At 46.3% G+C, this 11,693-nt stretch overlaps 1 protein-coding gene across 1 annotated transcript in view; it reads right to left on the bottom strand.

Annotated features, from left to right (window-relative positions):
* Positions 1-374: 374 nt before the first annotated feature.
* Positions 375-11,693, bottom strand: part of STK32A (serine/threonine kinase 32A) — a 24,075-nt gene continuing 12,756 nt past the window's right edge. Inside the window, exons 6-12 of the mRNA XM_017728260.1 lie at positions 8,369-8,458; positions 7,024-7,121; positions 5,091-5,207; positions 3,245-3,370; positions 2,183-2,311; positions 1,773-1,837; positions 375-1,501 (exon numbers count right to left, since the gene is read on the bottom strand). Coding sequence (XP_017583749.1) covers positions 1,414-1,501; positions 1,773-1,837; positions 2,183-2,311; positions 3,245-3,370; positions 5,091-5,207; positions 7,024-7,121; positions 8,369-8,458 — 713 coding nt within the window. The 3' untranslated portion in view covers positions 375-1,413. The remainder of the gene's footprint in view (positions 1,502-1,772; positions 1,838-2,182; positions 2,312-3,244; positions 3,371-5,090; positions 5,208-7,023; positions 7,122-8,368; positions 8,459-11,693) is intronic.

Below are 11,693 nucleotides of genomic sequence, written 5' to 3'. Positions count from 1 at the left end.
TTTCCACAGGCACGGCGATGCTGCTGCCCAGGCGCAGCGTATGGAGGGAGGTGGTGAGGCCGCAGCACATCGCGCGGAGCACTGCGGGCAGCGCGGAGGAACGCGGGGCACCGGCGTGGCGAGCGCTGCAGCCAAGGTCGCAGCAGCTTCCCCTCACCCCAGCACCCTGAGGTGACGGCAGCCAGCTGGGGAGCAGCTGTGGGACACCCACTCCCCACCCCTGCAGGAGGGGCGACAACATGGAAGACACCAAACTAAAGCTTGTTTTTAGGCACAAACTGGGCTGCTCGATGCTGGGACACCTGCTGCACGCCACTGCAGGGACAGATGGGGCAGACAGGATGTTGACCTTTGGGTTAATGGGAGGTAAAGAGTTCATCATGCATTCACTATATTGCTGAGAATGGGAAAAATGTCAAATAAGGAGGTGAAACCTCAGGCCTGTCAAAGCATTTAAATAATAGCATAATTCCCGCCATTACCGCAGTAGCAATGCTTTGGCCAATCTCAGTCTTGGCAAGACCACATCAGCACTGCAGTTTTTCCTGTAAGCAGTCCCTGCTTAAATCGAGTGTTGTTTCAGTGGTAGAGAGATTCAAAATACACATTCACATTTCCCTCTTGTTTTGGAAGCCAAACCCCATCAGATTCAGTGAACTCCAGCAGTTTAACATGATAGTGAATGGATTTTTCAGGCTAGACTGGTAAAGCATCGGGATTCACCAGTGCCTGCTTGTTACCTCTTGGTGTCCACATCTGTCGGCACACCGACCACGCACCATGCCAGCCCTGCTGGGTACATGGAGAGAGGGCTAAATGGGCAGGAAACCTTTGCTGCCTCCTCCCAACTAAGGAAGGAGCTCATCTTCAGCCTCCTGTGCCCATCCTCATAGATGTTTGCAGGAGCTGCCTGTAAGCAAAGGCCACTTTTGTCACAATGCATTGGTGAAGACCCTGCATCTGAGAGCCACCTCTTCCACCTCAGGCAGCCAGCCATGAGCCCATCCATGCAGAAATCCCAACCTCTGCAGAGCCCTCAGGCACGGCACAGCTGTGGTCCCAGTACCGCGACTGACGTGGTGATGGGCACCTCTAAGCACAATGCAGCTCAGCTTCTCGGTCACACTGTGGCAGTTGCCTGCATGGTGACACCAAGAGCTGTGGCAACTGCCAGCCAAGCCAAAACAGTGGATACTGTCTTATCCATTGTCTTGTGGTCCCATTCCTGCCACCAGGAAAGGCAACATAACAGGATCTGAGTCTAATCAACTGTGGCCCAGCTCTCCTCTGTGCCCTGGGCTGTTGGCAGGGTCCCAGCAGCAGAGGACAAGTCCATGGCCCAACACTGTGAAGGTGCATGGGTTGGTGAGCCGCAGCCCCACGAGGAGGTCCCCTGCACGGGCTGTGCTGTTCTCAGAGGTGGTTGTTCTGGTTGTCCTCCCTGTGTGTACCTCCACTTTTTGTCATGGTCTCTTGGATGCTGTCATGGTGAGGTCTCACCCTTGGGGATAGAAAAGGATGATTGAGTTGTGAGGGAAAGCCCAGACAGTGCCAAGACCCCATAGTGGCACAGCCACCTTGGAGCACCCCACTCCCTGGCATGAGCTGCCACTCACTCCACAGTTCCTCGAGCCCTGAGCCCCCCAAGCTCCTTCAACACAGGGCCCCCACAGCCTCCCTCCCCAAGCTCCCTCAGCCCTGGGCCCCCCAAAACTGTCAAAGGCTTTGGCAAGGGCCAGTGCCTCTTCTGCTGCCTCTGAATCAAAACTTACTTTTCTCTGTTGAAAACAATGAAGTCCCTCTGGAGCATTTCCAGGTGCTTCTGGAGGTGGCTGGCCTTTCACATCAGAATGGAAAAATAAACTAGATCAGGAATAAATTCACAGTTGACACAGAAAAACATTGTAAGGACAGTTTCAATGAGACATGGCGATATGTTTAGGCACAGAGCATCTTTAGCCCTGCAGTGGGGAGAATGGCATTAAGGCTCTCCTCTTGCAGTAAACCTGTGCATACACATTCTGCCTTTTGCCACAGGGAAGATGGGGGAGAGTTTTAGGAATAAACTTGATCACAAGGGGAAAAAAATTATTCTGTTCAGTTTGCTGTGGTCTTGCTGGATGGCAATCATTGAAAAATGAAAGACCTCCTTGACCACATGCTTGTATCTGCTTGCTCTCACCTGGGATGAATTGCTTTTGCTTGTGTCTTTCTCCTTCTTAGCCAAGCGCTTTTTTTTTTTGTGAAGAGGTTTGGATTCCAGGATCATTTCTTCCAGTTCAAAGGCTGGGTCACAGTTCAGTCTGCCTTTCTGGAGGGGAGAGAGAAGTGGCCTTAAATGATCAGAGCCTGTCTTAAGGAGTCTCTTATAAACTGGACTGCATCTGGGAGCGGAATTTTGTAAAAAAGATGGACTCATTATAATTTCACTGCAGCCAAGAGCACTGGCCATACTCCTGATATACTTTATCAGTCCCTTCAGCTAGGGGCCATATTCAAGGCGTGACAGTGGCTCCTTTTGTGGTCCTGCATGTACTCTGCACTTTGGATGCTTTGGAGTGGCAATGAGGAGGAGGACAGTGTCCTGGCTGGGTTGTGCCTCTTTGAGAGTAGCACAACAGCCAGCAGAACTGGTCTTCAAGCAATACAGAATCGTACCCACCACAGAGAAACCCAGAAAAAAGGGTGGATATACAATTAACAGATATTCATACTTCAGCCCAACTTCTGCTGAAAACCAGTTGGAGCAGTTGGACTATTCTCTGTAAGGGTTCTGTTACTTGTGTGCTGTTTTAATTCAATTTAAAAGGGCCCAGAAACACTAATCTAGTGTATATGCTATTTACTGTTAACAATGAGGTTGTTAGGGGAGGCATTACAGGAGAAAACAATTCCCGTAAGATGGTGGGTGATCCCCAGGCTGCTGCTGAGCCCATCCTGGTGCACTGGGTGTGGGGAGCAGCTCAGCATGAGAGGGCTCACAGGCACTGTCCATCCCACACAGATGCACAACCCAGTGGGTTCTGCACCCAGAAATTCTGGGAACATTACAAACAGGGCATGTCAGTTTTGGGGCACCCACACTACAGTCTCCCTCCACTACTCTTTGCTACACTGGGAAGAGACAGCTCTGCCCTGGTCACTCTTTTTCCCTTGTGACACCTCCTGCTTCAGTGGAAATTTGTCAGAATGTCCCATGTCCCAGTGCTGGGTGTGAGGAACCTTTACACTCAGATGGCCTTACCATGGGAATGAATTCTGGCATTACTCTTTTCTGGAGAACAGCATCCCAGTTCACATCAGACAGATACGGGAAGGACTGGATGTCCTTTAGCTGAGAAAAACGTTTCTCGGGGTTCAGCTCGAGCAACTGCAGCAAGAGTTAAAGGGAAGAGATGAGACAATCCCCACAGCATACACATTCTGTGGAGCAGGGCTAAGGACACATGGCGCCAGAGACACCGCATCAGTGCTGGTACTTGGACCAGTGCCTCTCCTGCTCTGGCACGTACCCTTCACCAGGGTACGTGACAGGCTCACAACCTCTAACTCTGTTTATTCCCATTTTTACGAATTACTTTTATCCCCATTGCAGGAGCAGGCAATGAGGCAGTACAGTGGCATTAAACAATTTGTCCAATGTTAAAAATAAGCATCTGTTTGGAATGGGGAGTTCCACTCAGGCCTTTGTGTTCTGCTTTTAATACTGGATCAGTAAAACATCCTCTTTTTTCACTCTACCAAAGTAATAATTTTATTCCAGTGTGAATGCATGCCTTCACACTGCTTATTTTCATCATTTTTTAACATTGCCGTAGGGATTACTTGTGTGGAAGGGAAGAGTTGAGGTTGGCTCTGTTCAAGGATTATACATTGCATAAACTCTGACACCATGCACTCCTAAAACAGAGCAGGAAAACCAGAAGATCCAAACCCTTTGGGGAGGGTATAGGCAAAGTGACAAAGCCCTCCTGATGCTGGCATGCAGCCAGTTACACAGCAATGTTCCCACTGCCCAGATCCCTCTGCAGAGCTCTGGACTCCAGCCTAACACCAGCACTGCGGCTCCACGATGATAAGCATCTGCCTGGGACGTTAATAAATACAGAAATCCACAGGGGATGGTTGAGCCAGAAAGGAGCCACAGTTGACTTCATGTATAATACATACGGCTGTTAAACCAGATGCAAAGGAGCACTGGGAAATTTAAATAATTGTGACATCGTATTATTTATTCACAAGGGAGCCTCCATGGTTTGCAGCCTGCTGTGGTCCAGAGAAAAACTTCCAGCATAGCAACACATAGGACATCTGCAGTAAATATCCCTGTATTACTGTTAGGCTTAATGAAATACTGGCTTCATTGAATTTTCAGCAAATGGAGATATTCTTCAATTTTCTTCCTGGAAAATACACCATGATTCTGTCTCAGCAAAGAATTGACAGCCTCTTTTCATTAAAATGTTTGATCATCTATTTCATTAGAAATTATAGAATACATATACAAATTATTTGGAACAAGAAATAGTTGAAAGCTACATTAAGTACTACTTTATTGCCCACACTGATTTGAAATTAAAAAACTATTTAAACTTCCCTAAAATTTGCTGCCAGTGATGGTATGCAGGGGTTAAGTGCTCAGTTTTGCTACCACTGTTAAGCCATAGTCTTGTTTACTGAAGCTATGGCTTCATTTCAAATGGGATTTCAGCTTCAAAATGCTTCCAGTAATGATTTTAAAGCAATTTTGATAACAGCTTTATTGAAAAAAAAATTGCAGTGGTACATAAACCACATGCCATCAAAGGATTTCAACAGTCTCAGCACTTCTTGAAAGTATTTCCATTATTGGGAAAAAATTGCTGAGAATTAAAAAAATTTAATTTTGGGGCTAAATTTATTGACACATATATCAATATCTGCTTCTAAGTCAGTTAATTCCCAAAAGCAAAGTTATAGAGGAAACTCTGGAAGCCAAGGTTGCCCGTGTCACCATTTGCAAGGGCTTCCCACCATGTAGTGCAGGGGCTGCAAGTGGCAAGAGCACCGGACACTTCCCAGCCCCTCGCCTGCCCTGCAGCCGCCCTCACCTTCTTGATCAGTGACACCATGTCCGGGGACCACGCGGCAGGGTACATCACTGTAGCTGTCTTGAACACATGAGCGATGTCATCTGCGGAAGTGTTGGACCGAATGTGATATGGCCTCTGTGGGAAACGCCACAAGAAAAGCACTTGAATTTATTTGCCTTTTCAGACTCCCTGGGAAATCCGGTTAGAGCCCAGAAGCTTCACACAATCTCACTGTCCAGTCCGCAGCCTCCTGTGGGACATCTCTCCTTGTGTGACCATGGCTCAGTTGAAAAAAACAAAATGTCAGCAAGAACTAAGCTAATAAGTAGGCATTTAACAGCAGGAAAGGCAGGAGCAAACCCCAGAAGTCAGAGTTATCAGTGGGAATTTGCTTGGTCTTTTCAGTGTTTTTATCTTACAAGGCTATGACACATAGTGCTGTGGTTAGAGCACTCCTGATACTTCACTCGTGCTGGGGACAATGCCGGTGAACAGGAGACAAATGCGTCCCAACAATAAAATCAGCTCGGAAAAGGATGTCCCAGGAAGGGTCACCAGCCTCAGGTGGGCGTCAGGACGCAGGGTGACAGTCCCTTCTGCCCCATGGCCAGTGTCATGTCACTGGGATAGGTGAGCCATTGCAGAGGAGCACATGGTGCAGTGGAACACCAGGGACTCCTCCTGCATCAACATGCAGTGTACAGCCAGTGACACTGCTCAGGTAAAGTCACCTCCCTGTTTATTTTCCATCTACAAAAATTCTGCTGCCTAACCTGGAGAGAGAACTTAAAATGGCAGAGTGTTTCCATCTTGAAAGTTTTGATTCACAGATTTTTACCTTATTTTGGGGGGAAGACGGCAGGAGGGTATTAAAAGTACATTTAAAGAATAGTAGCTATAAATAGTGAGATCAGATCAGGTGCGGTGTGCTTGACATGTGCCAACGCTAGATGGACCTCATGGTCTCCTTTCACTTCCCCCACGTGGCAGCCACGCAGGTGCCACCATCTCAACATGGCTGTGCCATCAAGTATGAGCACAAAATAGCATTTCTGCTCCTGCCTTTAGAAGCAGTGCCATCAACGAGATGCAGTCCTGCCATTCATTTAGCATTATATGTGGAAAACTCAAATATTACATTAAGATGTTTACAGAGAGTGCATTGCCTCTCAGTTACCTAACAAGTCAGACAGCCACATCTCCTCAATGTCTGCTAAACTGATCTCTCACAAGTGAGACACACAAATTCGACTGAAAAAATCTGTTCATCAAAATGTTTTTCAGGCATTCTGCAAAGACTGATGACAGAGTTTTTAAAAAACATGTTTTGCATACTCATACTGAAAAGAAGCTTCAGAGCCTCACAAGATTTTAAACATTCCTCTTTAAATTACATTCTTTTGTTTAGAAGAATGTAATTTTTAAAATTTTGTCCCACTTTTTTACACAACACTTCCAACACACTGATGTATTTGTCTATCTACTCGGCTCCCAACGTTGCCCAAGTCAGCAGCAGAGCCCTGATGGCACAGGCAGGGATTGGGCTTTTCCCATCATTTGCTCCAACGGCTCAGTCTTGTTACAACAGCAACAAGATTATTTTTTCAAGTTTTCTTTTTTCCTTGCAGGATAGAAGCTCCAAGTAAAGGACACTGCAGCCCAAACTTCAGGAGCTATTGCTTGTTTGCCTTGTCCCACTTATACCAACCCCGGGGCCCTCAGCCACAGTGGGGAACTGCCACAACATGCTGTTCTGTATTGCAGCAGCTTCTCTGAGCTCTTAGCCACGATCACAAGAACCCTGGTGAAGATGTGGTCTCTGCTTCCTCTGCTGTAATAACCCCTAAAGCCTCGAATTCATCTTGGCTGTCTCATCTCTGTTATAAAGCATTAACCTTCCCAACAGCATGTCCAAGGACAGAGAAGGCCAGGCCATGAGCCACACACATACCCGAGTCCTGAGCAGCTCATAGGCAGTGACTCCCAGTGACCACCAGTCCACGGCGAAGGAGTAGCTGGTGGGTTTTGTGGAGTTAAACATTTCAGGTGCTGTAAAATACAGGGGAGAAAAAGTTGCCTAGCTGCAATCCCAAGTGGGAACGAGGAACACGGAACACCTGACCCATGCCCTTCCCATGCTGCCATGCTCCTGCACCAGGGCCACCCAGTAGCCCCAGAGTCCTCTCCACGTGAAACTCTCTGTGCTTCTCTGCCCCCAAGGCCCCAAAAGAACAAATTCCTTTTACTGACACAGGAGTTCCCATCATTCACAGTAAATGTCCTCCAGAGTAAGCACATTCACTCAATCTAGGCATAAGGTGGCCTGAGTATCTCTTCATCTCCCTGGTGAAGAGTCTCTGCCCCTGTCAGAGCTCAGCAGATCTGCATCTTGGGAAGCTGTTCCCATCCCACTCATCTCTTTGTTCAAGCACTTCAGTCTGGCAGAGCCCAAATCCAGTCTCAGCCATCAATGAAAGCAGCTCTTTGGGAACATTAATATGCAGCATAAATGCAGACATGGTGCCAACTGCATCCTTGGCATGGAAAACCAAATTTTAACTGAATGAAGCCTGAGAACCACAGCTTTTAATGGGAAGTGGGGGGAGGGACCAACTGAAATGTTTTTTCTTAGCCATTAGATTTTTCACTAACGGGAAAAAGTACTTCAGGGTTTTTGCACAACCTGGGAGTCAAGAATTGCTCTAAACCAAACAAAACAAGGAGCAATGTTTTCTTACAACCACTCACTTGGCCTAAACACAGAGTAATGTTAATTTTTAAAGCAGTCATTTCATATAAAAATTCAAATTATTGCTAGTGGTACAGCAGCATAAGACTTTCGTGCTGATGTACTGAGGGACCAAATACAAACTGATGTGCATAATTTCCCTTCTCAAGGGTAGCAGGAGTATTTCATCATTGCTACACAATGTGACTGCTGCTTGTGAAGTGCTTGGGGATCTCAGGAGTGCAACTATCTTAGTTAATAATCAAATCCATGCTGTACAGTGTGGCATTATGGCGCTAAAATCTGTATTCATGGTGTGCTTGCGTCAGTAGACGGACACACACATTCCCCAGCTGCACTGAGGCATTTCTGGAGAGGGACTCCTGTTCCCACCCTGCGTCTCCTCTCCAGGGTTCCCCTCACTTCAAACTGTGTATGTTTTGATGCGGAACAGGAAGAAAAGGGTCCAAACTCTAATCAAAAATGTCTTCACTGTGTACCACCACAGCAGTCCACCCAAGCCCATAGAATGGTGATTCAAGAACATGCAACTACCATTGGTTCTCACCCATGTAGGGCTTTGTGCCAGCAATGGTGGTGACATGGCTCTCCTTTGTCAGCATTGTGGCGATATTGAAATCGGTGATGTGCACATGTCCTGAAAGACAGAGGCTAATGTATAAGATGGTTGGTTTTAATTTCACACAAGAAATAGCTCTGAATCAGAAACATAAAGCAAAATACTCCATGGAAAGGAATTTCCAGGAAAAAAATTCTGGTGGGAGAACTGATAGAAAATACTTCAGCTTGCAGGCTGCTTGCAGATGTCTCTTGTTTTTCCAAATATTCCCTTATTTTCCCTCTGGGGAACCAGAAAATATAAGAGTTCTCCAAGAAGTAATTTAGTGATGATTGTTGTGAGTCTTCCTGTATTTTAGGAAAACTGCACTTTTCTCACAGAAAAAAATTCCACTATGTTTAAAAAAACCCCAAAATCTTGAAGTTCAGCTCCCTAGTTTTTTGCCATCTGGTGTTCCAGGTATTAAACGCTCCCTCCATTTTCCTCTTTAGAGGATGCCTCCAGAATGGAACCAAACACCTTTAGCAGGCAGCAAGAGTCTTGCACAGAAATTCAAACATCATGAAACTCCCTTGGGGGGAGGAACAGGCTCTGCTGCCATGCCTATAATATGCACAGCTGCTGCCTGTGAACCAAAAAAGAAAATAAAAAAGGTAGATGTGATCTGCAATGATGAGAAAGACAATGTTCCCACTTAGCTCCTGCCTGTGCTCTTACTTGATTTTTTTCCTAAGGCATTTAATTTATTATTCCCCATTAACTGAACCACTGTCAATGAACGGAGCAGTCCCACAAGGTGATGCAGGTGATCAGACACAGCTGGCCGCACAGAAGCAAGTCTCTCTGAAACTTGTGGTTTGGTTCAGGCGAATTTTCCTGATCAAAAGCAGGCAGGCTCCATTTCCCCACCTCCTGCATCTCCTCAAGCACTGAGCCCGCTCACCCCTGACAAAGGTGGGTTCACTGTCAACATATCGGCTGCTCTGTTTGTAGTGTTTTGCAGCATTGCGCCCTTGGCAGTAACAGAAGGGAGCTGGATTGCTGCTGTTTCCACTAACCACAGAGGTCGAAGCAAAGCGACTTTTACTGACACAGAGGCTGTGACACCACCTTCCTCAGTCATTAGCTTCAACAGCTAGAAATTCACTGCTGCACTAGTTCATGAGTCAAAGCAGAGTAAGATCACCTTCATAGGTCTAAAAGTTGATGCTCTGGCAATAAACTTCTGTTGTCTTCTCTGGATGCCATGAGCATTTCAGTAAGTATTTATGACTGTGCCTATAGATCTATTCTGTGAGAGCAGCAATACAAGTTGCCTGCTGCAAATACCTGATGTAGCTGGGAAAACTTGGGGAGTAAAAGTAGAACTTGTGATTTCACCTAAAATCTCTGTATCATATCCATGTTCCCTCTGTTGAGCCATGGCACTGCTGGGAGAGCATGAGCCAGACATCGGCACTCGCCTCGCACAGAGTCCCTGACAGACCTATGGAGCCCTCCCCACTACTTACGCCATCCACTGGGCACTCAGTCCCCCAGTCTGCCCACTAAAGAGTGGCATCACATTGCTGGGGAGCACTAGGGAGGAAGAATGATATCCAACTGCCCTATCTGGCTACGTCCTCTGCATCCTTGCACCGTTTTCCCTTTCAATGCTAGCTTTCATTCCACTTTGTGAGAAGCTGTTTTCAGAAATACGAATCATAAAGGCTTATTAAGAATTTGATATTCCAAACACAAATGTGACTTTCTCTGGATTCATCTTTTAAATTATTCACTTCAAATAAATGACAAGTTTTACAAACTAGCCCACTTGAGAAATGACCAAATCAAGCCAGTGAGGCTGAGGAAGGGGGTTGGGGCAGTACGAGGCTGAACAGTGACAGAGAGCTACGGGGTGGGAGCTACTGGTGCCCACAATGGGTTTACTGGGGGTTGCTGCTGGGTCAAACCTTAAGGCTTGTGTCTTCCTGGTTGCTTAGCATCTCTAATTGCAGCCAGTTCTGAACCAGCATGGCCAGAGCTGCACTCAGGCACCACGTGAGGCTTCCCCAAGCCCAGCCTGCCTGAAACTGGCATTGCAAGATCAATCACTGGGTTTGCCTTAAGGCAAACAATTTTCTTATCGTATTTTACACCTTTGTTACTTCATAATTCCTTCATCTTTCTAGAACATCTTTAGTGCAAAAAATATAATGCTTCTGCAGATTCATCCAAGAAAACATTTTAAAGAATATGAAACTAGAAACCCCAGGAGTTATGGAGCATGGAGGCTACTGGAAGGGGTTTTTTTCACCTGAGATGAGAGAGCAAATGGGCCATGTGTGCCATGCCTGCATTGGCATAACTCACCCATTACAACACTGCCCTTGAGTTCCTTCCGGCAGTAGTACAAGCAAGAATACTGAGCAAAGCCATTACAGGGCTCTTGCAAAAAATCTCTGTTTCACTAGAGATAAAACTGAACCTTTCTTCAAGTTTATTAGACAAATGACCTGGCCAAAATCTCCTGATTAATTAGTCACAACTCCTGGAAACTGCCATCTGTTATATTTGTTCATTCCCACGTGAGCTATGCTGTCACCGAATCAAATTGATGAACATGTCTTTAAAAGAGGAAATCACTTTGTGCTTGGAATGGCTGCTGGATGTGTCATCTGCTGAGGGCTTTTTCATTGGGGGGACCTAATCTCAATCTGTGATGTTGAACAATGGCTCTTTCCTTGCACAGAGAGGTATTTGCCTGATATTCCACTTCATTTATGGCTCATGTTAATTCCTTGGCTGAAATTGATACGGTAATACAGAATGTCACCAACCAGGGTGATGGAGGCAAAAGTGTCAAGTCCATGACAGTCAGCGTCAGGATAACACATTTCAACCAGTATGTGGCATCATGAGAGGCATTAAAAACTGGAACCAGCCTCCTGCACAAAGATTAAGTGATGTACACAAGGGCTCCTGTAACTCCCTTGGCTATTAACACCCACAAAAAGGGTGCTGGCATCTGCAAAAAAGCTGGGGGCCTTTCCAAACTTAAATCTGAAGGAGTCACAGCTGGAAACGAGCTTCACAGCTGGAAAAGTAGATGCGCCAAAGGGCAGGGTTAAGGGACAAGAGGAGTATAAAAATATTAAGGACTGAAGTCTGACTGCTGAAGGTCTTCAGGTCCTTCATAGTCTCAGGGGACTGGTCCCAAAAATTATAAAAAAATTAATGTTAGTAAATTGCATCTGCTTTGTGATCCCAGGTGTGAAAGTCTGGTGATGGAAGAGAAGAGAGAATAGGGAGCTGCAGCTCTGTGCCACAGGGA

This window comes from Corvus brachyrhynchos, unplaced genomic scaffold, assembly GCF_000691975.1.
Source record: "Corvus brachyrhynchos isolate BGI_N302 unplaced genomic scaffold, ASM69197v1 scaffold21, whole genome shotgun sequence".
In the NCBI taxonomy this organism is placed as follows: Eukaryota; Metazoa; Chordata; class Aves; order Passeriformes; family Corvidae; genus Corvus; species Corvus brachyrhynchos.
This window is presented reverse-complemented; position numbering and strand designations above follow the sequence as displayed.